This window comes from Lycium ferocissimum, chromosome 7, assembly GCF_029784015.1.
Source record: "Lycium ferocissimum isolate CSIRO_LF1 chromosome 7, AGI_CSIRO_Lferr_CH_V1, whole genome shotgun sequence".
Taxonomy (NCBI): domain Eukaryota; kingdom Viridiplantae; phylum Streptophyta; class Magnoliopsida; order Solanales; family Solanaceae; genus Lycium; species Lycium ferocissimum.
The window spans coordinates 47,630,505-47,656,851 of NC_081348.1; the positions used below are offsets into that span (position 1 = coordinate 47,630,505).

General features: G+C 35.8%; 3 protein-coding genes across 8 annotated transcripts; 1 reads left to right on the forward strand and 2 right to left on the reverse strand.

Moving 5' to 3' along the window:
* Positions 1-925: 925 nt before the first annotated feature.
* Positions 926-7,553, forward strand: LOC132065447 (neutral/alkaline invertase 3, chloroplastic-like). 3 transcript variants are annotated; one of them, XM_059458849.1, is made up of 7 exons: positions 926-1,084; positions 2,462-3,152; positions 3,796-3,961; positions 4,056-4,267; positions 5,197-5,690; positions 5,792-5,840; positions 6,860-7,553. In XM_059458849.1, exons 2-7 carry the CDS (start codon positions 2,475-2,477, stop codon positions 7,184-7,186), a joined length of 1,926 nt encoding a protein of 641 aa, XP_059314832.1. In that variant the 5' UTR covers positions 926-1,084; positions 2,462-2,474; the 3' UTR covers positions 7,187-7,553. The 3 variants fall into 3 exon arrangements, with proteins under 3 accessions (XP_059314832.1, XP_059314831.1, XP_059314830.1); XM_059458848.1 differs by having other exon boundaries at positions 927-1,084; positions 2,006-3,152; XM_059458847.1 differs by lacking the exon at positions 926-1,084 and having other exon boundaries at positions 1,158-3,152.
* Positions 7,554-8,642: 1,089 nt separating this feature from the next.
* On the reverse strand, positions 8,643-16,674 carry LOC132065448 (uncharacterized). Of its 2 annotated transcripts, none has more exons than XM_059458850.1 (4): positions 16,283-16,674; positions 12,655-12,790; positions 12,182-12,336; positions 8,643-8,968 (listed from the first exon to the last, which is right to left on the reverse strand). In XM_059458850.1, exons 1-4 carry the CDS (start codon positions 16,637-16,639, stop codon positions 8,900-8,902), a joined length of 717 nt encoding a protein of 238 aa, XP_059314833.1. In that variant the 5' UTR covers positions 16,640-16,674; the 3' UTR covers positions 8,643-8,899. The 2 variants fall into 2 exon arrangements, with proteins under 2 accessions (XP_059314833.1, XP_059314834.1); XM_059458851.1 differs by lacking the exon at positions 16,283-16,674 and adding an exon at positions 13,997-14,018.
* Positions 16,675-17,375: 701 nt separating this feature from the next.
* LOC132065449 (serine/threonine-protein kinase D6PK-like) lies at positions 17,376-25,253 on the reverse strand. 3 transcript variants are annotated; one of them, XM_059458854.1, is made up of 4 exons: positions 25,050-25,253; positions 24,883-24,954; positions 20,144-21,933; positions 17,376-18,492 (listed from the first exon to the last, which is right to left on the reverse strand). In XM_059458854.1, the coding sequence occupies exons 3-4, from the start codon at positions 21,727-21,729 to the stop codon at positions 17,634-17,636; spliced, it is 2,445 nt and encodes an 814-aa protein (XP_059314837.1). In that variant the 5' UTR covers positions 21,730-21,933; positions 24,883-24,954; positions 25,050-25,253; the 3' UTR covers positions 17,376-17,633. The 3 variants fall into 3 exon arrangements, with proteins under 3 accessions (XP_059314837.1, XP_059314835.1, XP_059314836.1); XM_059458852.1 differs by having other exon boundaries at positions 24,883-25,253; XM_059458853.1 differs by lacking the exons at positions 24,883-24,954; positions 25,050-25,253 and having other exon boundaries at positions 20,144-22,391.
* Between the last annotated feature and the right edge of the window lie 1,094 nt (positions 25,254-26,347).

Here is a 26,347-nt window from a genome sequence, read left to right on the forward strand (position 1 = left end):
AACACACATAAATTGCCACCAAATAGAGGTAACATTATCTATAGGGAAACTTACCTAAATGTACGCAGTCATCTAGTTTACCAAACATGACTCAAGTATAGATTGCCTACCACGTTCAGAAGATGAAAGTCGCGGAAATGAGAATGCTACGATGGATGTGTGGGCACACTAGGAGAGATCGGATTAGGAATGAAGATATCCGAGACAAGGTGGGAATGACATCGGTGGAGGACAAGATGCGAGGAGTAAGGCTGAGATAGTTTGGGTATGTGAAGAAGAGAGACACAGATGCCCCAGTGTGGAAGTGTGAGAGGTTGGCTATGTACGGTTTCAGGAGAGGTAAAGGTAGGCCAAAGAAGTATTGGGGAGAGATAATTACACAGGACATGACGTAGTTTCAGCTTACCGGACATGAGGAGCACTCAGATTAGAATAGAAGGCTAGTAGGTAGTCTCGCTTATTCTTTCGTACTAGTAGTTGTAGTCTTGCTCTATCGTTTATTGCCCTTTGATTTCTGCTTATATTTGTTGGGCCTTTTTTTTCCAGACTGTTTTATCATAACTTTCTCACTTTTGTTAGTTCTCATTTTCATATTGCTTTGATATGCTTATCCTTATCTGACTTTTTTGTCCTGTTTTGTCTTGAGCCGACGGTCTTAAGGAAATAGCCTCCCTACCTTTCAAGGTGGAATAAGGTCTGCGTACACTTTACCCTCCATAGACCCTAAAGGTAGGGATAAGATCTGCATATATATTATTTATACTGTGTACATATTTTATAAACTATACGGTCAATTTTCTCTTTTTTACAGGCACTGAACCAAAATTATTTAACATGAAGGTGTAATAGAGTACATGGTTATACGTGTCCCCTTGCCGTGGGCTTCACGGTAATAAAAAACAAATAGTAATAAACTTTACCGGCCAACCTGAGTGTCACTGAAAATTAAAGCAGAGCAAAAGCCTCAAGATTTCCCCAGAAAATTCAAGAAAACCCCAAGTTAATTTTCTGCAAGATTTAACCTTTAACTCAATAATAATAAAGTAAACATCTTCACAAATCATATTCCAATCTTGGAAACTAGGTATGCATATTCAAGAACCCTTTTACTTGTCACCACATATCTTTGTGCTAGTGCTCTTTTTTTTTTTTTTTACTGCATCTTTCCTTTTTGGGAAACATAGTGTTTATCTTAACTACTTCACTTAGCAAGCTCAAGAATATCTCTTTGTTTTGTAAAGTTAAGATCTTTGAAAAAGATGGGATTTTTTCTTATGCTTATTGAAAACTTTCTTAGTTTCTCCATCATTTTGCTGAAATTAAAATTTAAAAAGGGTGGTTTTTTTCTTTAAGATATGATGACCCTTTGCAGTAATTAGTTCAGTGAATATCTCTTTGTTTTGCAAAGTTAAGATCTTTGACAAAGATGGGATTTTTTCTTATGCTTATTAAAGACTTTCTTATAAGTTTCTCCATTATTTTGGTGAAATTCCAGTAAAAGGGTGTTCTTTTTAAGGGATGATAATGGCCATTTACAGTAATTAGCTCAGTGAATATCTCTCTCTCTTTTTTTTTTTGGGCAAAGTTAAGATCTTTGAGATAGATTATGATTATTAAAGCTTTCTTGGTTTCTAAATAGTTCCAGTTTTCTCCATTATTTTGCTGAAATGTCCATTAAAAAGGGTATTCTTTTTAAGGGATAATGATGGCCATTTGCAGTAATTAGCTTAGTGAACATCTCTTTATTTTGCAAAGTTAAGATCTTTGAGAAAGATGGGGTAATTTTTTATGCTTATTTAAGCTTTCTTGGCTTCTAAACTGATATGATGGTTTCAGTTTTATCCATCATTTTGCTGAAATGTCCATTAAAAAAAAGTCTTCTTTTTAAGAGATGATGAGTTATCTAAGTGAATATCTCTTTATTTTGCAAAATTATGATCTTTGAGAAAGATTGGTTTTTTCCTAATGCCTTATTTTAAAGCTTTCTTGGTTTATAAACTGGCAGGATGGTTCCACTTTTCTCCATCATTTTGCTGAAATGTCCATAAAAAGGGGTCTTTTTTTTAAGGGATGATGGCCCTTTGCAGTTAGCTCAGTGAATATCTCTTTGTTTTGAAAGTTAAGATCTTTGAGAAAGACTGGATCTTTTCTTATTATTATTGAAGCTTTCTCAGTTTTGCTGAAATGTCCATTAAAAAGGGTCTTCTTGTTAAGGGATGATGATGACCATTTGCAGCTGTCACTCTGAGTTTATTTAGAAAAGCAACTGTTGTGGCTGCAACAATTTGGGTTATGTCTGTTCTGCTTATTCAATTCTTCAACTAGCCTATTTCTAAATTGACTGGCTCATGTTAAAGTTGTCCCTTTTACTGTATTAAACTATGTTATTTTATGTAAATGCATTGATTAAATCCACAAGTTATTATAATAGCTGCAAAGCTAAAGGCATCATCAATTTCAGATTCTTACTGACAATGGGTGCTTCAGAAGCAGCCCTACAACTTTTATCCGGCGAGCTTTCATGTCAAGTCAGGACAAGTTCTATCTTGGCGAAATCAAACTCTTTACTTTGTTATGAGCGTTGTTTTAAAAGTATAAATCACGGGGACTTGAGGTATATGCAGATAAAGGGTTTAAGTAAGTGGAGAAGTTGCTCAAGGTTAAATGCTTTTCGTGGCTTACATAGTGTTTTCCGCGGAGAAAAGCCTCATAATCGGTCCAATTCGTTGATCTGTAATTGCCAACAACCTGAAAGAGTCAGTGAGACAATCATTAAAGGTGGAAATGGAAAATCAATGCACACTGCGAGTTCGAAGATTCCAAATCATACTCCAGATGAAGAGATCAAGAAACAGGAAAATGGAACTAGGCCTTTCAATGAAGGTTTTAAAACTGCTGCCGCAGTTAATGGTAAGCCTAGAACCAGCACGGAGTCTATTGAGGATGAAGCGTGGCACTACTTGCGAGCTGCTATGGTTTATTACTGTGGCACCCCAGTTGGAACTATAGCTGCTAATGATCTAAGTGAAGCAACTATTTTAAACTATGATCAAGTATTTATACGTGATTTTATACCTTCTGGGATAGCTTTCCTACTAAAAGGAGAGTATGATATCGTGAAGAACTTCATACTTCACACGCTTCAGTTGCAGGTAAAATGACTCTAGTTATCTCAATCAACTACTTTGTTTGGTGTTCAGCTTTGCCTGCTTTCATATTGGAATTCGATGTTTGTTGTAATGCACTTTAACATTTTTTTTTTTTTTTGTATTTATTTATGAGGATGATAATTCAGTTGTAATTGGATTCCTTTCAGTAGCATCATATGTTTCTGTGCTCATAGTAACAATTTTGTCACGTTCTACTCCCCAAAATATAGAATATATGCAGTCTCTCTGCTGGAAAATTTCCCTCCAATTAAGCAATTGTGTGTAATATCTACTGCTTTGCTGGCCCCTGGTATAATTAACTTTCTTAGCTATTCCCTAGTTACTTCGTTTGAACTGCTGTTCTTGTTTTTATACATACCGCATACTTCTTTAACATGCATAATATATAACTTCCATGTGTTGCATGTTGTCTGATTAGCTGCAATGAAATGTAATTCACGTGAAAGGTGGCTCTTTTTGAACCTTAGGTTGCCATTAGCAATAGTTCTACAGTACAATGTATAAGCAAAATGCTTGACTTGCGCGAGATTCATTTAGGAGAATCACTTATCTTAACTTGGTGAGGTTGGAAAAGTTTCTGTCATAAGTTTTTGGCATTGTAAGCACCTTTTTCTATGTCAAACAGAGTTGGGAGAAAACAATGGATTGCTATAGTCCAGGTCAAGGACTTATGCCAGCCAGCTTCAAAGTGCGTACGGTTCCACTTGATAATGACGAATATGCAACAGAAGATGTATTGGATCCAGACTTCGGTGAGGCAGCAATTGGTCGAGTTGCACCTGTTGATTCAGGTGATCATTAGTAACTTTTGATGCATTTTTTTATAGAAAGTTTTATGGTTATCTGTAGATTTTGAGATTTATATTATTTTTGAATTAATTCCAGGATTGTGGTGGATTATATTGCTTCGAGCATACGGGAAATGCTCTGGAGATCTTTCTCTTCAGGAGAGGGTTGATGTCCAAACTGGAATAAAGATGGTCCTTAGGCTATGTCTCGCAGATGGTTTTGATATGTTTCCGACTTTGCTGGTGACTGACGGTTCTTGCATGATAGATCGCCGCATGGGAATCCATGGCCACCCTCTGGAAATTCAGGTCTTTTCATTTTCCCTGTCTGCATGCAAGGTTGTCATATCTTTTATCGAAATCAGTTATTTGATGTATTAAACTCTAAAATGCTATCTCCTTTTTATGTTTTTCCTGTTTTTGGAAACATTGTCATTGACATGTTACCTCCCACACCTATCTGACCTCTCTGATTAATCATGTCAAAGACCTAACATCTAACTTTTGATATGAGGGTGATACTCATCCTGACAACCTCTCACCGTAGATGATAACTATGAAACTAATATATCAAATTGACGCCTATTTGATTGATTTTTAGGAAACGGAGGAGCACGTTCTCTCTGATTACATAGTCTATGACCTCCCCTATAAATTTGTGTTAAGTACCACCATCATTGGAATGATCTCAGCAGAACGTGCAAGTTTATTCTCAGAATTTATACCAGATGCAATTACCTTTATTAACAAATACAATCGAGGAGGAGACGAAAGGAAAGGTCAAATTATTCATGTTTAGATATAGATACTCACTTAGGGCTGGCAAAATGGTTAAAAAAACAAGTAACTATCCGATCCCGACCCATTAGACATGTTTTGGATAACTGACTTCTTAAAAGTGGATCAAATGTGGATCAAGTAACCCATTTTTTATCCGTGTTAAATATGGGTGGATCAGATATTTTATTCGTTTTTCTTTAACTCGTTATGGAACCACCCATATCTGATCTGACCCGCCCATTTTCCACTCCTATACTCATTGTAGGTTCTAAGCTATCACATTGCATAGCCAATATTGTGTGATAGGTTACATTATGTTTATTAGTTGTACATATGCCAGGTAGTGTTACAAACTTTTTATTTCATTCCATCGCTTCGTCTAGACATGTGTTTGTATCTCTTCTTCTCTTCCTAGGAGGTTCTGCATAATTATGTGCATGACGTTTCATGCTTTGCAGGCGTTATATTATTCAGCCTTACTCTGTGCACGGGAGATGCTTTCTCCAGAGGAAGAATCAACAGACCTTGTTAGAGCACTTAACAATCGCCTGTTAGCATTGTCATTTCATATTAGGGAATACTACTGGATCGATGTGACAAAATTGAACGAGATTTATAGATACAAAACAGAGGAATATTCATACGACGCAATCAATAAGTTTAATATATATCCAGATCAAATTCCTCCCTGGCTGGTCGAATGGATGCCTAGTAAAGGGGGCTATCTTATCGGAAACTTGCAGCCAGCTCACATGGACTTCCGGTTCTTTTCACTCGGGAACTTATGGTCCATTGTAAGCAGTCTCGCTAACATAGATCAGTCTCATGCTATTTTAGATCTTATTGAAGCCAAATGGGAGGACTTAGTAGCTGATATGCCACTGAAGATATGTTATCCTGCTCTTGAAGGCCAGGAATGGCGCATTATTACTGGTGGTGATCCGAAAAACACGTAATGCCTTCTTTTCTTTTCTTTTTTCTTCTAATGTGTATGTTGTTTTCTATCCTCGTTGTAATTTACCTTGCTGATAATTTTTTATTCTATTGGTGCAGGCCTTGGTCTTATCATAATGGAGGATCCTGGCCAACTTTGCTCTGGCAGGTAAGTTATCATTCTTTAGTGTGCACACCTCTGATTTCATGCTTTCAGTAATTCCACGTTCTTTTTGACATTTATTATATGAAAATACATTAAATATAAAAATTCAAAAGGAACTGAAAAAATGTATGACAGCTAAAGTTAAATATCTGAATTTAATTACAAACAAATAACACACGCACTTGTATGTATCTATAGATATAAGATATATATGTAATACGATATATGTATGTACGTGCGTTATATAAAGGAATAAATTTAAAATGAGCATGGGTCACGGTCAAGTGAACCTAGAGATGAGTCTTAGCTTCACCTTTTAAAATATTGGAGGTGATCTCTAGTAGCTTCACCTTTTAAAATATTGGAGGTGATCTCTAGTATAAGGAGGAGTGGCACCAGCATTTCCATCTGTAGGGGCAAAATGCGTAAAAGCTCCAGATCAGAATCTAGTCCACATTCCAAACACCTATTCGTCTTGTGTTCCGTCAACTTATTCCTATGATTTACAGAGTCACCACTATGAGTGTTTCACGCACAAATGAACGAGAGTGGTGTTCACAAGTTTAATATACTGCATTATGTTGGAATGAAATTTTATTTTGTGTCAGATATAGTGCGGTTGTTATGGAAAGTGTCTGTTCTATTTGTTTACCGCTTAAGTTTAAAAATGCCTTCAGCAGCAGATAGAGTGGTCAATGATCTTGCGATAAATCCATAGATGATAAGATCAAAACATCATATTATAGTGACAAAAACAGGGTCTTACAATTTTACTAGTGATTTTATTTAATCATAAAAAGATTTGAAAATTGATTCCTTTATTAGTGCTTTCATGTCTTGTTGGCACTCGAGTCACGTTAATAAAATTTGTGCAATGGATGAGTTATACATGTGTTAGATGTAATATAAGAATAAGGCCAATCAGAAGTATATAACTCTTGACTGAAATAATATTGTCGTCTCGTGTGCGCATTCACAGAAATGTTCTAATATAGAGTATTCAAATGTGGAACTGTTTTCAGCTTACTGTGGCATGCATAAAAATGAAGAGGCCTGAAATCGCTGAAAAAGCAATTAAGATTGCGGAGAGACGCTTATCCAGAGACAGATGGCCCGAATACTATGATACAAAGCGAGGAGGGTTCATTGGGAAACAGGCACGTCTCTTTCAGACATGGTCTATTGCAGGATACCTAGTGGCAAAGCTGCTTATTGCTACTCCAGAGGCTGCAAAGATGGTAATCAATGTGGAAGATACAGATCTTCTAAGTGCCTTTTCAAACATTCTGAGTTCGAATCCAAGGCGAAAACGTTCACGAAAAGGAGTCAAACAGTCTTACATCATATGAAATTTTTATTTTTCTTCCTTGATCAAGCCTTCATGTAATACTGGCGTGAGATGAGCTCAAATGAAACGATAATAGTCAGTGAAGATCCATATGGTCGACTCCAACTTGCTCGTGATTGAAGCTTATTTGCTGTTGTTACTTGAGTTCTTTGTATAGTTACTGTATCTGTGAGATATACATATTAGTGTTAAAATTTTGTTCCCTCTTATAAATTAGCCATAGTCTCAGCACATTGTATCTGATTTTTCTTTTTTTATTTTCAGCTGATTTTCTTTTCTCCTTTTCACTTCCCTGTCCCTGCTTGTAGTAGTTATCTCCACAATGATGATCTGGTTGCCAATGAGATCTAGTTTTCTTTCTCATCCTACATGGATATCTAAGTAGGCACTTGGACATATTAAGTGCAAACATTGAAATATTATTTGCAAATTGTTTGTTTGCCAATTTTCTTCATTATTCCAAACTAAAATAGAGGATTTGAAGTTGAAAAAGTTTGTGTTCGATTCTCTTCTATTTTTCTATCTCCCATCTATCTATGAAGTTATTTACTAGCCGATTCAGGGCAAGTCAAATAACATCAAAAGTGTTAATGTGAAAAGATGGAATGTCTAATATCTTTTTTACCCGGAGAACTAACTCAAGTTTCATCTTTGTGAGATCGTCAATATTGTACCAAAGGCATTTTTAGAGTATACCAAATCAGTAATAAGGACCTCATAACAAGCAATAGCTGAAGCTCAAACTTAAAAAGTGCTATTAAGAAGCCTTTACCATAAAGATGGTCAAGATGTGATCATTAATCAAAAGAAGCATTGTGCCAGTGTTGCTGACGAAGTTCTCTCGACTGAATAAGAAATTTCACACACTTCATGGAATTGGGATTTGAAAAAATGCATGTGCTTCTCGTATCAAGCTTGTATACTCTGCTACAGTCAGGCAGAGATACATTTGCTCTATTAACTTTGTCAGTAGTTTTACAGCATATCTATTTTATTTTTATTTTTTATTTTTATTTTTGCAATAATGGTGGTGTTTGAGCCATTTTGTGTCTACCTCTTCAACGGGTGCTTGGTACTTTAGACTTCTCACCCATGCGGGAGCCAGGATTTCATACAAGTGGATTAAAAATATCACACTTGGGATTTAAACCTACGACCTAAAACAATTTTTGCACCTCTTTGCCACTTCACTAGAATTTTCCCGCGTGTCAAGGGGATTAACACCTTTTATATAACCAAAAGAACTAGTTTTTACCCAATTTGCGCAGTATAAGTTTCCAGCTAGAGGGATTTACTAGCTCCCCCTGCTTCCCACCACATAAGGAAAATAGCATGTGCAAAAAAGAAAATGTCTCATGACCAAAGATCTTCAGCAGAGCTCAGCAGAATCGGCAGGTGCTAGTGGGTCATTTTATCTACAAGACCTACTTCACAAGCGAGCAAAGGGGGAGATGGGAAACAGGACAAAGTACATGGAGTAATGTCAAGAAGGTCCATAGTTAACCTTTAAATTTCTATTTGTAGACATCTTTGCTTCACTTGTCAGGTCAACAATCAACATAAAACTGTGCATACCATGGGCCAGATAGACCGGAATCTGGCTATACAAGTCGCGGTAGTTCAAACAATGAGCAAAGAGTGCATGCTATATGCTTTGAATAACCAACTGCCTAGTTGGCAGTAAGAATACTGGTGATAAAAATAGACCTTGAACCTAAATTTTGTTCTCTGCCACAATGCTTTCCAACAGTGAATCACAAGCATCTTCAAGCAGATCTAGTACCTGTGAGCAAGTGTTGGAGTTGAGCATTAGATACATGTCGCTGGCAGGAAGCATCAACCACAAGATTAATCGCTAACAAAAGCAAACTATGACTAACCCTAGTAAATAGTGTCAACACATAATATACAAACAGTACCAGCAAAACACCATCATATTAAATTAATAATAAGGTCAGCACCCACAAGTGTGGCCTATTGGTCAATTAAGTGTTTTGAGAACTAATGAGGTCCCAGGTTTAAATCTCAGCGGAGGCAAAATACTAGGTGCTTCTTCCTATCAGTCCAAGCCTTGGTGGGTAGAGTTATCAGGTACCTGTCTTGGTGTAAGGTAGGAGGTACCCGGTGGAATTAGCCGCACCGTGTTGGTGGGAGGTAACAGGTCCCGTGGAATTAGTTGAGGTGCGGCGCAATACAAACAACAACAACATACCCAGTGATAATAATAGGGTCTTTTTAAGAGCTTCAGAAATGTCCATTTGTAGAAACTCGTCACTGCAAAAGAGTTTTCCTATCTGTAGACATCATTTAACAGAAAAGAAAAGACAATTTGTGCTTGGCTTATTGAGAAGACCTTGAGAAAGTACAAATGTATCCAAATTTCCATTTGGTTGCCTAAGCTTTCCCGAGAAATCCTTTTCGTGCACCATCTGAAACATGAATTTCTAGATTTTCTTCTAGATATAAAGTCCTTGTAACAACATTCGAGTTCTTAGTGAGATCTCCAAAATGCCTCCTTGATTGGATTTTCCTAATTAAATAATTCAAAATGATCCTTGTCGATAGCCTACAAATTTTTGGACTATTTTGTCCTATGTTCTTTCTTGAAGATACCTATAAAAGTTCTAAGGCTGAAGAAAATGGAATGAAAAGACAAGCATCAGGACTCATATGTAGGACTATTTCATAAGACATGTAGGTTCTACAACGAACAAAAAGAGGCCTTTAGATTTAAAATCATGTGGGTGGAGCAGGGGCGGAGCTACACACACCCAAGGGTGGTCAGATGAACACCCTCCGTCGGAAAAAAATTCCGGGTATATAGGTTAATAATAGATATTTTGGACATATACTAACTATTGAACACCCTTGACAAAGAAGAGAGAGATAGCCCAGCAGCTAAGGGTGTTCAAATCTTACTTAGAGGTGCGGGTTCGCGCCTTGGCTCCTACAATTTGCTTTTTTTTTTTTTTTTTTTCCTGTTTAGAATTTAGTGTTTGACTTTGCTCGGGCAAAGGTCAGTCTTGCACCTTCAAATTATTCATGCGCTGCTTTTTTTTTTTTCCTCACCCATCCCCTGGCCTAAAAGTATGAACACCCTTAATAAAAATCCTGGTTCGGCCACTGGGGTGGAGTCCCAAGGGGTTTGCTGACATGGTTTACGGTTGGTGGAACTCGTTTGTAGATAGGGGATTCCTGATAATGTGTTGGCTAGGACGCTGAAGATACTAAATTAAAATTGAGGAGTGAAAGACGTTTGGATATGATTCTGCTGAAGTTAGAAAAGAAAAGGAGTATTTGAAGTTGAAGTTGAAAAAGGGTATTTGGAATCCTTCAGATGCCCTGAGAAAAAGAGAACATGCTGAATAAAATAATGGCTTTCGTAATGTGAGCAAAGGGATTTATCAGACTGAGAAATGGCAGAGAAACCTGATGCTGTTACGGAACTACAAGAAGTGGAAAAGCTGGAAGAGATATCCTGGAGATAAAAGTCTATTATCTTGTGGCTGAAGTCTACTGACAAAAATTCTTCTAAAAGATGGCAAACATGCATAGCCGGCATAATCTAATAGACATATAAAAATTTGTTATGAAATCAAACTAAAAGAACAACAATATTGAAAGAAGTGTAAGACCATTGAGAGGGATATAACTTCTTGATTTCTTTCGTGCGAACATAACATAAGTTCCAACGTCTCAGTTTGTAAGCCTTCCATTGGGCGGTGCAAAGTTCACATGGAACAGGGTGGATAAATCAAGGTCCAAATGAGGATTTGACACATTCCTGGTTTCTACTAATTAGGAGATGGTGCCGAACATGGTTCAAGTACCTTTACTCAAACTTGCTTCAGACTATTTACCATCTTGCTAGACTCTACCAAAGTGAGAAGAAGACAGATTCCTTTCACATTTTTTGAACATGATTCCTTTCACGTTTTTTGAACATGTAATTGAATGAGAGACTCTGGAGGTAGAAAGTCACAGTGGTGAGGCAGTCATCAAGTCATTTGACTCATTCTGTCTAGCAAGGAACCGAAGCTCTTGAAGGGAATGGAACAAGGAGGTGTTGCGGAGGCTTGAGGTTAGGACAAGGGAGTTAATGAATGACTTCAGAGAGATTGAGGGACTGGAAAGGGTTAGGGCTATGTTGCTCGAACTCTTCAAAATGCCTTCGGCTGCGTGTCGGATACTCCAAAAGTAGTACATTTGTTGGAGGATCCGACACGGATGTGGCAATATTTTTTAAGAGTCCAAGCAACATAGGGTTAGTGAGTTAGAAGAATGGGAAAATGAGAAGGTAAGAAGTGAAGGGAGAGTTAGATATGAGGGCTATAACTCAAGTGACCATTCCTTGTTTTTTTGTTCTCCGTGCCGCCTAAGCTATTAGGATGAAAGGAAATATAAGGTGAGAAACTGGATAAGTTTCTATTGAATTAGGATTTAATGCATGTAAAGATAAGTACAGCGGCTATGCTGTGCACCTTTCAATGGCACTAGTTTTGCAAGAGTAGTCTTCTACCACAAGAAAAGGACAGCAGGCTATATGATAGATAACATATAAACTAAGCATAGTAAGTCACTGGCTCATAATTTCGGAAAACACATAAATTAGAGTTTTTTTCTTCATTCTCCTAAAGTGTTGAGGACAAACTCAATGATCTATCTTGTTTATTATCCACTCTTTCCATGAAAATGTGATTAACAATAGTGTATAAGAGCTCTGGGTCTTTAAAAACATTATGCTGCTGTATTTTCTGAGGTATAACTTGGCATAGTCTTATTAACTTCCTAATTCAAGCCAATTGAACATAATCTTTTGTGTTATAACTATGAAAATACTCCAACATTAAAGTTTACAAAATAAGTACTGTGAGATTCTCCTCTATAGCTAGAAGCAAGAAGCCTTCTGCCATCTAAAATGTGAAAATCATGCAGCTTTTGGGTTATTTCTCATGTCGTAACAAGATAGATGGGTTATGAGATTATCACACATTACCTTCTCAAAACCTTGAGCTCCACCATAGTAAGGGTCTGGAACTTCAGTTTCATCATGCTTCTTACAGTAGGAACACATCAAGCGAACCTTTTCAGCTGCATCAGCTGGCAATGGCTCTCTATGGATCCACCTCTCCAGAGCCCCAAGTATATCAGCTGTGAGTTAAAAAAACAAATCAGTTCTTGATACAGTACATATGTACAAGATAGGCCCAAATATAAGGCACCCAAGGTGTGGCCTAGTGATCAATGAAGTGGATTAAGAACCATGAGGTCTCGGGTTCAAAAACAAGTGGAGGCAAAACTACAAGGTACTTTTTTCGTATTTGTCCAAGCCTTGGTCCGTGGAATTAGTCCAGGTACAAGCAAGCTGACCCGACCCCACGGTTATTAAAAAAAAAAAGAACCCAATAAGAAAGAAGAGCTAGAAACCCATAACCCAGAATTTGACAAAGGGGCTGTGCAAAAACCCACCTTTGTTTTGCTCATCCATAGCAAGAATGAGATCAAAATCTTTGAAATCAGAAGGCCTAATCGGCCTAGATATAGAAGTTATCGCAACTCCACGTCTTTTAGCAGCAGCCCTCATTCTTGGGTCAGCATCATTCCCCTTTAAGACAATCAAAAACAAACAGCAAACATAATCAACTCCAAGAAATGCCAAAACCATAAAAAGTTACAAATTTTTCAGACACCACGTGGATGTACCTCATGATAATTGATAGTACCCGCAGAATCAATCTTAAACTACCAATTTTATTGACACACGAGTGGAAATACCTCACGGTAATCAATATTACCAGCAGAATCAATCTTAAATTACAAATATTACAGACACCCAAGTAGAAATACCTCAAGATAATTAACAGTACCAGCAGAATCATTTTTGAATCACAAATCTTACAGACACCCTAGTGGAAAAACCTCAACAACAACAACAACATACCCAGTAAAATCCCACAAGTGGGGTCTGGGGAGGGTAGAGTGTACGTAGACCTTACCCCTGCCTTGGAGAGGTTGTTTCCGATAAACCCTCGGCTCAGGATAAAGCAAAAACAAAACAGGTTAAAAAGGAAAAAGGAACAGAAACTACAGCAAAACAGTACGCTAAGCAAATAACACAAGATAGTAGATAGTAACAAAAATCAAAGGATTAAAAACTACATGAGAAATACTACGACTACTAGTAAGGAAAGAAAAGTGAGGCAATGCTCTACCACCTACTAACCTTCTATCCTAATCCGTGTTCTCCACAACCTCCTACCTAAGGTCATGTCCTCGGTAAGCTGTAACTGCGCCATGCCCTGTCTAATCACTTCTCCCCAATATTTCTTCGGTCTACCTCTACCTCTCCTAAAGCCATCCATAGTCAACCTCTCACACCTCCACACTGGGGCATCCGCACGTCTCTTCATATGCCCGAACCATCTAAGCCTCGCTTCCCGCATCTTGTCCTCCATCAAGGCCACTCCCACTTTGTCCTGGATATCTTCACTTCTAATCCTATCTCTACTAGTATGCCCACACATCCACCGTAGCATCCTCATGATAGTTAATAGTACAAGCGGAATCAATCTCAAATTACAAAATTTACAGACACCCAAGTGGAAATACCTCATGATAATTAGTAATAGTGATAGCAGAATCATTTACAGACACCCAAGTGGAAATACTTCATAATAATCAGTAGTACCATCAGAATCAAACTTAAAAATTACAAATTTAGAGACACCCAAGTGGAAGTACCTCATGATAATCCATACTACCGGAAGAATCAATCTTAAATTACAAATTTTACAGACACCAAGTGGAATACCTCATGATAATTAATAATACTAGCAAAATCAATCCAAAACCATAAAAAGAAACAAATTTAACAGACACCCAAGTAGAAATACCTCATGATAACTAATAGTACCAGCAGAATCATTCCAAAACCATAAAAAGTACCAATTTTTACATACATCCAAGTAGAAATACCTCAAGATAATTAATAATACCAACGGAATCAATCTCAAATTACAATTTACAGACAACAACAACATACTCAGTGCAATCCCACAAGTGGGGTCTGGGGAGGGTAGAGTGTATAGACCTTACCTCTACCTTGGGAGGTAGAGAGGCTGTTTCCGGAAGACCCCCAGCTCAAGAAAAAGACATGAGAAAATGGGTCAGATAAGAATTGACGAAAGTAGGGAAGCCATGGCAAAATACTATAGATAAGAATTATGAAAAAAAGTAACAGTAACTGCAGCAAACTAATACAATACACGAAGTACAAGAGACAGCATATAGTAACAGGTAATCGAAGGGCAGAAAACTACAAAGATAATATTATGCCTAGTAGTGGAAATACCTCATGATAATTAGTAATAGTGATAGCAGAATCATTTACAGACACCTTCAATACCATAAAAAATTACAAATTTTACAGACACCCAAGTGAAAATACATCATGAAAATTAATAATACTAGCAAAATCATTCCAAAACCATAAAAAAATCACAAATTTTACAGACACCCAAGTGAAAATTACCTCATGATGATCAATACTACCAGCATAATCAATCTTAAAATACAATTATTACAGACACCCAAGTGGAAATACCTCATGATAATCAATACTACCAGCAGAATCAATCATAAACTACAAATTTTACAGACACCCAAGTGGAAATACCTCATGATAATCAACACTACCAGCATAATCAACCTTAAATTACAACTTTTACAAACACCCAAGTGGAAATACCTCATGATGGTAAATAGCTATGTTGCTCGGACTCTCCAAAAAAGCTGCCACACCGTGTCAGATCCTCCGAAAATGCTACTTTTGGAAGATCCGACATGCACTTGGCGGCATTTTGAGGAGTCTGAGCAACATAGATTAATAGTACCAGCAGACTCAATCTTATAATATTACAAATTTACAGACACCCAAGTGGAAATACCTCAAGATAATCAATAGTACCACCAGACATTCCAAGACCATAAAAAAATATAAATTTTACATACACCCAAGTGAAAATACCTCGTGATAATAAATGGTACTTGCAGAATCATTCCAAAACCATAAGATTTGCAATTTTTACACACATCCAAGTGGAAATACCTCATGATACTCAATAGTACCAGCAGAATCATTCCAAAAGCATAAACGAATAAAAAATTTACAGACACCCAAGTGAAAATATCTCATGATAATTAGTAATAGTTCCAGCAAAATCAACTCCAAGAAATTCCAAAAACCATAAAAAGTTACAATCTTTACAGACACCCAAGTGGTTATACTTCATGATAATTAATAGTACCAGCAAAATCAACCTTAAATTACAATTTTTACAGACACCCAAGTGGAAATACCTCATGATAACTAATAGTACCAGGAGAACCAATCATAAATGACAAATTTTACAGACACCCAAAGTGAAAATACCTCATAATAATCAACACTACCAGTCAGCATAATCAATTCTAAATTACAAACAAAAACAACAGCAATAGTAATAACACAATCAACTCCAAGTAATTCCAAAACCATAAAAAGTTACAATCTTTACAGACACCGAAGTGAAAATACCTCATGATAATTAATGGTACCAGCAGAACCAATCTCAAATTACAAATATTACAGACAACCAAGTAGAAATACCTCATGATAATCAATACTACCAGCATAATCAATCTTCAATTACAATTTTTACAGACACCTAAGTGGAAATACCTCATGATAATTAGTAATAGTTCCAGCAGAATCAACTCCAAGAAATTCCAAAACCATAGATAAGTTACAATCTTTACAGACACCCAAGTGGAAATACCTCATGATAATCAATACTACCAGCATAATCAACCTTAAATTACAAATTTTACAGACACCCAAGTGGAAGTACCTCATGATAATCAATACTACCAGCATAATCAACCTTAAATTACAAATTTTACAGACACCCAAGTGGAAGTACCTCATGATAATCAATCTTAAATTACTATTTTTACAGACATCCAAGTGGAAATACCTCAAGATAATTAATACTACCAGCAAAATCATTCCAAAACCATAAATAGTTGCTAAATTTACAGACACCCAAAGTGAAAATACCTCATGATAATTAATAGTACCAGCAGAATCAATCTTAAACTTAGAATCAAGACCCTTTTTCTGGACCAAATCAGTAAAAACACCTTCAGCAGCAGGGCTTCTACATATATTACCAAGACAAACAAAGAGAACAGAAAATGGTTTTGTATTTTGGTCTGTTGTTGATTCCATTGAAGCTTTAATTATTACTCTTTTATGACTTTCTTTTAGATGAAATGTGTATTTATTAGAAGGAATGTGAATATTGAGAAATGGGAGTTTGAGAGAGTGATGAGTAGCATAGTAAGTGTGATGGCAGTTTGGTAATTTTGAAGTGGTTGGAATTGTGAGTGTACTATTGAGTATGGACCTCATCATTCAACTCCAATGGTGGTTGGTTCTGGTTAGGCATGAAAAAGCTAAAGATATTAAAGAAATGAGAAAATATTTAAAAGTGTAAATTTAAACATGTGTGAAATTCTATTTTTAATGTGTCATTTAGATATTGAATTTTAATATATTTAGTTACGGATAGTACCTCGTGATTATTGAAAAATCAAAAACACCATTCTAAACTAAAAAATTGTTCAGACTAATAATTATGTAGTAAGATTTTTAAGATATAGGGGATGTAAGTCGATCATCTAATGATAGGATAAATCCTGAAAAAAATCGCAAGCTCCGTATCATTAAAAGATTCACAATGCACTCTAATCCCATTTCATTTGGCAAAAAATTTCGCTAGTTGTGCCTTTTTGAGACAGTTGTTTAATAAATGACTAATTTTTTATTTCTCTTGCAAAGTAGAGATCCCTTTTAAGCAAACTGAAAAATTATGAAGAAATGCTAGACCACGGCATGAAATTTTGTGGACATTAGGTCAGTCCCAAGAGCTATATTTGCACAACTTTTAAAAATAGGACAGAATTTAAATAGTTGCCTGAAAAGGGAACATTTGTATAAATCAGCCTTCATTTGGTTACAGTTGACTGTTGTGCCTCAGTGTCTACTCTCATGTAAAATTCTTTTTTCACATTGAGGTGAAAATGTAGAACACTACTCGAGCAAAGCTATTCAGAAGGATCAAATCAAGATTCATGACCACATAGGAATATTTGGTAACTTCCTGGAGTCGCTGCACATTCCAGTTTTCCATTTCAATTGGGCTGATAAAGTTACATCCTCTGATACATAGCACAATCAACAACTTTATGAAACATGGTATACATTATATGTTTCTTCATGTGTTGCACTTTGTGGAACATGTACACTATATCTATGTTAAACTGCCTATTAGTTACACATACCAGACACAATCTGTAAAATGTAAAGCCAGACCTATCCCTTCTCATACCTACAGACTACAGTGTTGCTAAAACATCTCAACCTCAATATCTTCTCCTATATTTCTCAACTCTTTTTGACACTTGCTACTCTCCTTATTTTGTCGGTTGGCATCAGGGACGACATTTGCCAAGTCGTATGATCTAGGTACTTCTGGAGGCGTAGAGCATCGGATTAACGCCCAGTTAAGTCCCTCGAAGAACGGATGTTGCTTTATCTCTGCTGCCCCTCTCACAGCTCCGAATCTATTCTCGGGTTCCTTCTGCAACAACCTTCTGATTAAGTCTCTTGCATGAGAGCTAACAATAGGCCTAGCTGGAAAATTGAGACATTGAGAAACCACATTGGCTAGTGTATCCTCATTTCCTGTCCCTTTGAAAGGAGTCCTACCATATAAAAGCTCATAAAGAAAGATGCCTAAGGTCCACCAATCTACAGCACTGCCATGACCTTCACCTTTGATAATCTCCGGAGCTAGATACTCGTGGGTCCCTACAAATGAGTTGGATCGAGTGTCGGCTGGCTCCACAACAAGCTGTGGTAAAGGTGAGACTTGTGCAGCTAGGTCAGCCTTTAGCTTACGTGTCTTTGCTTCCGTAGATAAAAACCTGGGGCCGAAGCAGGATACTTGCCAGGATGGATGTAGGCAGAAGGGATCAATGCAGCTAGCTGAGCACGACGGACTAGACTTTTTCGGAAGCTCAAGGATAGGTGAAGATGATTTTACCAAGGTAGGATAAACAGCACACCTAAGAGACAAATCAAAATCAGACAGCATGATATGGCCGTCTTCTCGAACCAACACATTCTCGGGTTTTAAGTCCCGGTAGACAACTCCAAGCAGGTGAAGGTATTCCAATGCAAGAAGAACTTCAGCAACGTAAAATCTGCACATAAAATCGAAATAACATCCAAAGGTCAAAATATTTAAGACTATTTCGAATTTCTCGTCTTAAAACGTGAAATAAAATCAGGGAAAACCATGTTAATATCTGAAGAGATGAAGACTCAAATATGGTGTTGTTATAAGAAAGGATGCAGGAAAAATGGAAGCTCATTTTCATTACTTCCACTTATTCACTACACTGCTTGAGCATTTGTTTTCCTACAATTTCCTCCTTTCTCCCTCTTCATTGAACTGAATCATATGCACCTGTCCTGTCACTACCTACCATTTAGCAATCTCTGGATATTGTCTTCTACTGAAAGCAACAAATACCAGAAATTCACAGACTTCTGCCGAACACATAAGATCAATGCTTAAGGAAGAAAATGGGAAAACCAAAAAGGAGAAGATACAAAAGTGCAAACATTAAGAAAAGTCAGATTGGACCCCTTAGGTTTTCTGACATTTCCATACTGAGCCTTAAAATTTTAAAGATGCAGAAACTCTGTCGTTCGTTTTTTTTTTTTTTTTTTTTTGGGTAAGGTAATATAGAAAACCTCCCTCATTTGTGACTTTGTAGTTTCATTGACCTCCCGTGACGAAGACACAACTTGTATGAAGATCCAAAATTATAGGGAATAAATATCTTCATCTCACTTTTTACAATTTGTGCAACCAAGAAATCAATTTTTGGTTCAATGTAATAGCAGAAAAAGCAAACAGCAGTAATGCAAACTAATTACTTAGATACTTTTGATTGGCCAATTTATTTATTTTTTGATAAGGTAAATAATTTTATTAACAATTGGGGGAAACCCCGTATACAAGCCGTATACTAAAAGAAGAGAACCTAAAACAAAATATGGTTCTCAACAAAAGAGATACAATTCTCTATACAAATCGGGACCTCGCGGGTACACCAAAAAGAGACTAAAGACAAAACACTACTCTGTATTTTTACATAGTCAAGCTCCAACCCTTCAAGTGCCCTCCTATTCCTCTCTTTCCAAATGACCCACATGATTTTTACATAATTGATTGGCCAATTATTTTATAAAACAATTTAGCGCAAAAAGACCTGTAGTCCTTTTTAAAGGCTTAATAGATTAATCTGGGAAATTTGTGAAGAGGATATCTTATCACTTATCCAAGCCCTATGGATTAAGGACAAAAATTTCCCCCTTTAAAAGGAATTTTAACAATTACTATAAGTTTTCAGCCTCTTCAAATTCAAAAAAAAAAAAAAAAATAGAGAGCTTTCCAATTTCATCTTGCTTACGCTAGGTTATAGAACACCGTTTTGAACAGCACACACCACTGGAGTTCTTATCCATTAAATAATTGTGATAGCAAAAACCAAGCTATCATTCATCAGCAAATTATCAGTAAAAGTAATTTTGTGCGACATGGAATGAGATTCTTTTAGACTGTGAACAGAGACATTCTCTAATATTGGCTCCAAAATGTGCATGGTGTCATTCCGTCACAAAACGAATGCATCTTAAGAAAAATGAACCTCGGAGTTATGTTTTTATAGGAATTTTTTTTATTTCATTTGCTCATTTATTTACACTTCATTCTGTAATCCATATTGAGAATGGGGCAAAAAGAAATAACTTCAGGAAATAAGTACACCATTTAGGAAAAATTACCTCGCAGCTTGTTCGGAGAAACTCTTGCTTGGTTGTTTTTGTCGCAGTACATGCAGATCACCACCTGGACAATATTCCATCACTAAACACGAGTATTTGTCATTGGTAAAATGGGCGAAGAGAGTTGGGAGAAACGGATGATCCAGTATTTGAAGAATTCCTATTTCAGTCTGAGCTCTCGTCACCTTCCTCTTGCTGGTCAGTAAGTCATTATCCATGACTTTCACAGCAAACATACAGTTTGTGCCTGTTAACTCGGAGAGATAAACATTCCCAATATCCCCACCTCCGAGTTTTCTGATCAGTTTAAAATGACTTAAGCCAATATTTCCATGCTGCTTTTGAACACCAATAATAGCCTCCCATCTCAAATCTTTTGACATATGAGGCCGATAACCACTGCGACTAGACCCACTGAGATAGCTTTCATCGCTAACACTTGTGTTGCTGCTATAATCCCCAATACTACTCTTTGAACTTTGAGACATCTGCCACTTTTCCTTTGACCTCGATCTTTCATCAGCTTTTGTAATTATACTTCTTGCTTTGTTACTATTTGAGCTCAGACCTAGTTTAGCAACACCAGACTTCAAACCCGATGAACTAACTTCTATGCTACTCTCCTTATCCTCTTCTTTACAGTTATTCCTCAGAGCATATTTAGGTGTCTGACAAGGAAACTCATTTGTGCTACAAGACCAATCACTATTGATTCCACCATTACAATGTTTCGGACGGCTGGGTAAAGAAGATAAAACTTTCTTCTTGAAAAAGGTTTTGCTTCTGAAAACTGGTTTCGTCAGACTTGGACTACCAGAGGTTCTAGAGGTAGGGTTAATGACTTTATTTCCTGCACCGGAAAAGGAGGAGCAAGACGCAAAATGTAAATCTTGCTCGTGCTCCCTGTCTGCTACAATTGCAGTTACAGGAGATTCATTTACAGAAGGCACGATCTGTTCCAGTACTAGTTCTACTTTATCAGTACAGTTGCCAGTCGAAGAATGTGGTAACTCCAATGTCGTTTTCTGGCCATTTGACTGACAAAGGGCCTCACTTTCTGCTGGAACTTCACTTGCCTTATGTTCCGATGCATCTTCAGAGAGAGGACAAGAACGAGTTGCAAAAGTACATTGTTCTTGTACTGGCACATTTTTAGATTCAGGACTCTTATGCAAAGAATCCACCATACTACTCTCTGGGACGAGAGATATCTCCACCAAATTCCGCATACCTCCATCATCATGCATAATCCTGGATGCTTTTGATGATTGCTTCTTCACAGCAGCCAGCTCTGATGCCTGAGAGATACATAATCCTCTCAAGGCCTGCTTCAAACTTGCAGGCCCAGAAATTCCTATGCCTGATGCATGAAAGGGGCTAGATCTCATCGGCCTCTTCATCGCACGTTTACTCATCACACCCCTATTGGAATTCCTAATCTCCATCTCCTCAAACAGTTTATTAATATCATCTTCAATACAATACTTTTTTATAGGCTTCGTGTTATAAAGTGCACCTTCATTCATTTTATATGCAGGGTCCTCTATTGACTCTGTAATCTCACTGCTACCAGGCAAACTAGCCATTCTCACTATAAAAATAATAGACAAGACTGAGAAAAACGAAGTTTAACGCGTCGGCCAGTAACTTTCTAACCCATTTCTAACAAAGCAATATGAAAAGGAAATACACAAATTTCAGAAACTCTCCGAAATGGAGAGCGATCATGTTCAACTCCAAAAGATCAACAAGAGCGACTTTACTGGGTACTTGCGTCCTGCATCCTACGCCTGATACAAACAGCGAATATTAGAAATATTAGATAACAAATCAGACACTTTAAGATAAAGTAAGCGTCAACATTGTTAATTGCAATACGTTATCTCCTCTCCATTATTGTTGCTACTCCTTCCAGCCAGGGGCGAATCTATGCATTAAAAATGGGTCACGTGAACACATGGTCACCTGACTAAACTCGGTATATTATGTATAAAATCCTTAAAATATATCTAATATTAACTGAAGGAACACATGGTCAAACTACCTGGAGTGGAGCACTGGTTAAGTGTTGGGTTTAATCCCTTAAGGTGGTGGGATCGAACCCTACAAAATGCACTTTTGCGTCTTTTCTTTTAAAAAAAAAAAAAAATCCAAGGTGAACTCATCCTCTTGAAATCTTGGATTCGCCTCTGCTTCCAGCCCAAAACAATTGATGTCTTAGGCTTCGGCATATGGATTGAGGAATTCACTTCATATGGATTGAGGAATTCACTTACTCCTAAAATTAAGAGGGGTTTTGACTAAAATACCCTTAATTATTATTTTCTTTTCCTTTTAGGTTGACATAATTATCATGGGGATTAGGAATGTGTTAAGGGAAAATTTGGGAACTAAATACCTTCTTGATTTTGTGAAACATCAATAATTTTGGACCAATTTTTAGAAGCTAAAACATCAATTATTTTGGACCAAAGGGAGTATCATTACTACAATAACAAGCTGAATAAAAGCATCATGCAGTTTCTTGGATTGTAAGTAGGTAGAGTACATGATTAACCTTGTCTACCGTGGTTCATCTTTTATAGCATGAACAGCCAGCTGTTCAAAAGTTAACGCAAATAAATGTTGATAAATTAGTTAGTTTAGATCTTTTACTAATGCTCACAACCACCTCAAAGAACATAATAAACACAAATTTTTTTCCATCTTATCTTAATATTTCTTGCATATTCATCAATACCTACTTCTATGAATTCTTTTCATTTCGCCTATTTTTCTGCTTCATCTAAAATCTCTCTCTTTAGTTGGCACTTGGCTGTATTTACAAAGCTCAACCAATTTAGTTTTAATTTGTTTCACACAATTTTACAAGAGAAGGTTCACATAAATAACTCAAAAGTTTCAAGATAAAGCTTATCATAATTAAGAAAAAGGAGGTATATATATGTAATACGATCCACGATTCACCGATTTATCATCCAATTTTTATTAGAAAGACAACATAAAAGAAGCAGAACCAAAAAAAAAGGTTGGGCAAGCCAAAAAATATATCTAAATTTAACTCTTCAATCGGATAGCATAACAAGAAATCTTCCTACTTAATACAAGGTAAATCAACAAAGCTATTTCACCAAATACAAATAAATAAACTTCATCAGCAATTAACAAAAGAGCAGAAGAACAAAACCAATATAACACAACCAATTTGTAGCTTCTTGTAAACATCAAACATACCCGAAAATATATAGATGCTTAAAATTTAAGAAAGATAAACATAACTATAGGGATACATAAAGGATAGAAGCAGAAACCTGAAAAAAATGATCAAAAGCAAAAGAAGAGCTCAAAACTCAATTCAAAATGAAAACAATAAGGTTCTTTCAAATGTATATGTGTATAAACAAGAGAAATTTGAAGTGAATACAAGGATAAAGTTGAAAAAAATTGGAAAACAACAAAACCCCACAAGTAATTATTACAAAAGCTTAAAGAGGAGTGAAATTGAATGAAGAAAAGAGATAAAGGTGCATATTTTTTTTAATGAAATTAGAGAAAAATATATAAAGGTACACAGAAAAAGATAGAAGCAGTAACCTGAAAAAAGGGATTAAAAGCAACTGGAGAGCTCAAAACTCCAATGAAATGATAACAAGTAAGGTTCTTTCAACTTTATATGTGTATAAAAGAGAGAAATTTGAAGTGGTTACAAGGACAAAGTCATATTTTTTTGAATATAATGAAAACCCACAAGTGATTATTACAGAAACTTTAAAGAACACATGAGAAATAGGGGTAAAATTGATTTTTTATTTTTTTTATTTTTTTACATATGGGGATACAGAGAGGGTAGAAGAAGCAACCTGAAAAAATGATCAAGAACTTAAAACTCCATTGAAATGAAAACAAGTAAGGTTATTCCAACTGTATATGAGTAAAAAGGAGAAATTTGAAGTGGTAACAAAGCCAAAATTGAATTTTTTTTTTTTAAAATAACAAAACCCCACAAGTGATAATTACTAAAAACTTTCAAGAACACATAAGAAAATAGGGGTGAAAATGAATTTAAAAGGAAATATATTACATAAAGGGTTGAAGAAGCAACCCTAAAAAAAATGATCAAGAACTTAAAACTGCATTGAAATGAAACAAGTAAGGTTCTTTCAACTGTATATCTGTAGAAAAAAGAGAATATTGAAGTGGATACAAGCACAAAGTTGAATTTTTTTGAAAATAATGAAAACCCACAAGTGATTATTATATATATATTACATAAAGGGATACAGAAAGGGTAGAAGTAATTTTTTGTTTAAAAAAAAAAAAAACATACATACATACAGAGATACACAAAGGGTAGAAGCATAAACCTGAAAGAAAAAAAAAAGGATCAACAGCAAATGAAAAGCTCAAAACTCCATTGAAATGAAAACAAGAAATGTTCTTTCAACTGTATATATAAGTATAAAAAAGAAATTTGAAGTGGAGTACAAAGTCAAAATTGAAAAAAAAAAAAAAAAACACACACACACAAATGATTATGTAAAAAAATGGATCATGGCCTAACTCAACGCTAGCTTATGAGGATATAAAAAGACCATCCATCTCATTAACCACCGATGAGGGAATTTTTTTCATTCTTCAACAGATTACTACAAAAAATTAAAGAGGGGTGAAATTGAATGAAGAAAAAAAGATAAAAGTGCAAATTTTTTATATAATACAGAAAGGGTAGAAGTGGAAACCTGAAAAAAGGATCAACAGTAACTGGAGAGCTCAAAACTCCATTGAAATGATAACAAGTTGGTTTCTTTCAACTGTATATGAGTATAAAAAAGAAAACTTTAAACTGTATACAAGCTAAAAAATTTTTTTTTTTTTTTTTTTTTTTTTGAAAATAATGAAAACCCACAAGTGATTATTACAAAAGCTTTAGAGATCACGGGAAAAGAAGGGTGAAATTGAATGAAGAAAGAGAGGAATAAAGAGTAGTGTTTGAATAAGGAAATTTCACGGGAAGTGACACTCTTTTTCTTTTTTCCAACTTTGCTTTTGTGTGGAAGAGCTATAAAATATGGCGGACAAAAGAGGGACAATTTAGGCGGTGTTCCATGCTACAAAAATAGAATTACCACCTTATTTTGAAAAAAAATATTAAACTCTATTTTATTTCAAAATTATAGTACTGAATATATTTAGGATGATCAAATCAGACCGAAAATCTTACCCAATTGAAAAGACAAATCAAACTGATGAAAAAAGGGAAAATTTTAATAATATAAAATCCAGCATAAGAAATTATATCCACTTGGCAATATGTTTAAATTACATCTGCATAGCCACTTTTTCACGATATACAACAATATATAAAAATATACAATTTTATACACTGACCGTAGACAATGTATCAACCTTGTATAAAAGTGTATAATAATGCATAAGAGGTGTTTCTAGATACGTTTACGCTTGTATACAATATTATATAAATTTATACAAGAGATGTTTATACATAAGAGATGTTTACACACGCTTCTACAAGTATAAAATTGTATAATAATGGAGATCCGGTGGAAATTTGGTGGTACGGGGATAGGATGAAGAAGACGAACCTCTCCGGTGGAGATTCGGCGGTACAAGGGAGAGGATGAAGGAGACGACCTCTCCGGTGGAGATCCGGTATAAATCCGATCGTACAACGAAAAAGATGAAGGAGACGACCTCACCGGCAGCCTCTCCGCCGGCTACAGTGGGTAAAAGAAAAGTTGGCTAAATCGGATAATTAGTTTACCCTAATTGATATAGAGTGTAAAAATCACAAAAAAAAAAACTAGGTTTTGGTTTTGGTTTAATTTGATTTGGATGGAGTAAATTAAAATAAAAAATTGATCAAACTGATATATATATATATACACACACTTTTTGTACATATTTTAGAAACATTTTATATAGGATTGATTTTCTTTAAAAGTATTTGTGATTCTCTCCTTAGATGTAAATTTGATAGAATTATATGATACATTTCTATATACTATGCTTAAATTAACGTGTGTCAGACTTTTATATAAAGTGTTTTTTAAATGCATCAATTTATTTGTTCTTTTATATTAATATTTGAAGATATCTGAACTCTTATAACTCTTATAGTTTCTTCAATTTAGATGGTGTATTATCAACAATTTTTAAAATTAAAAGAAAGTGTATTATTTTTTA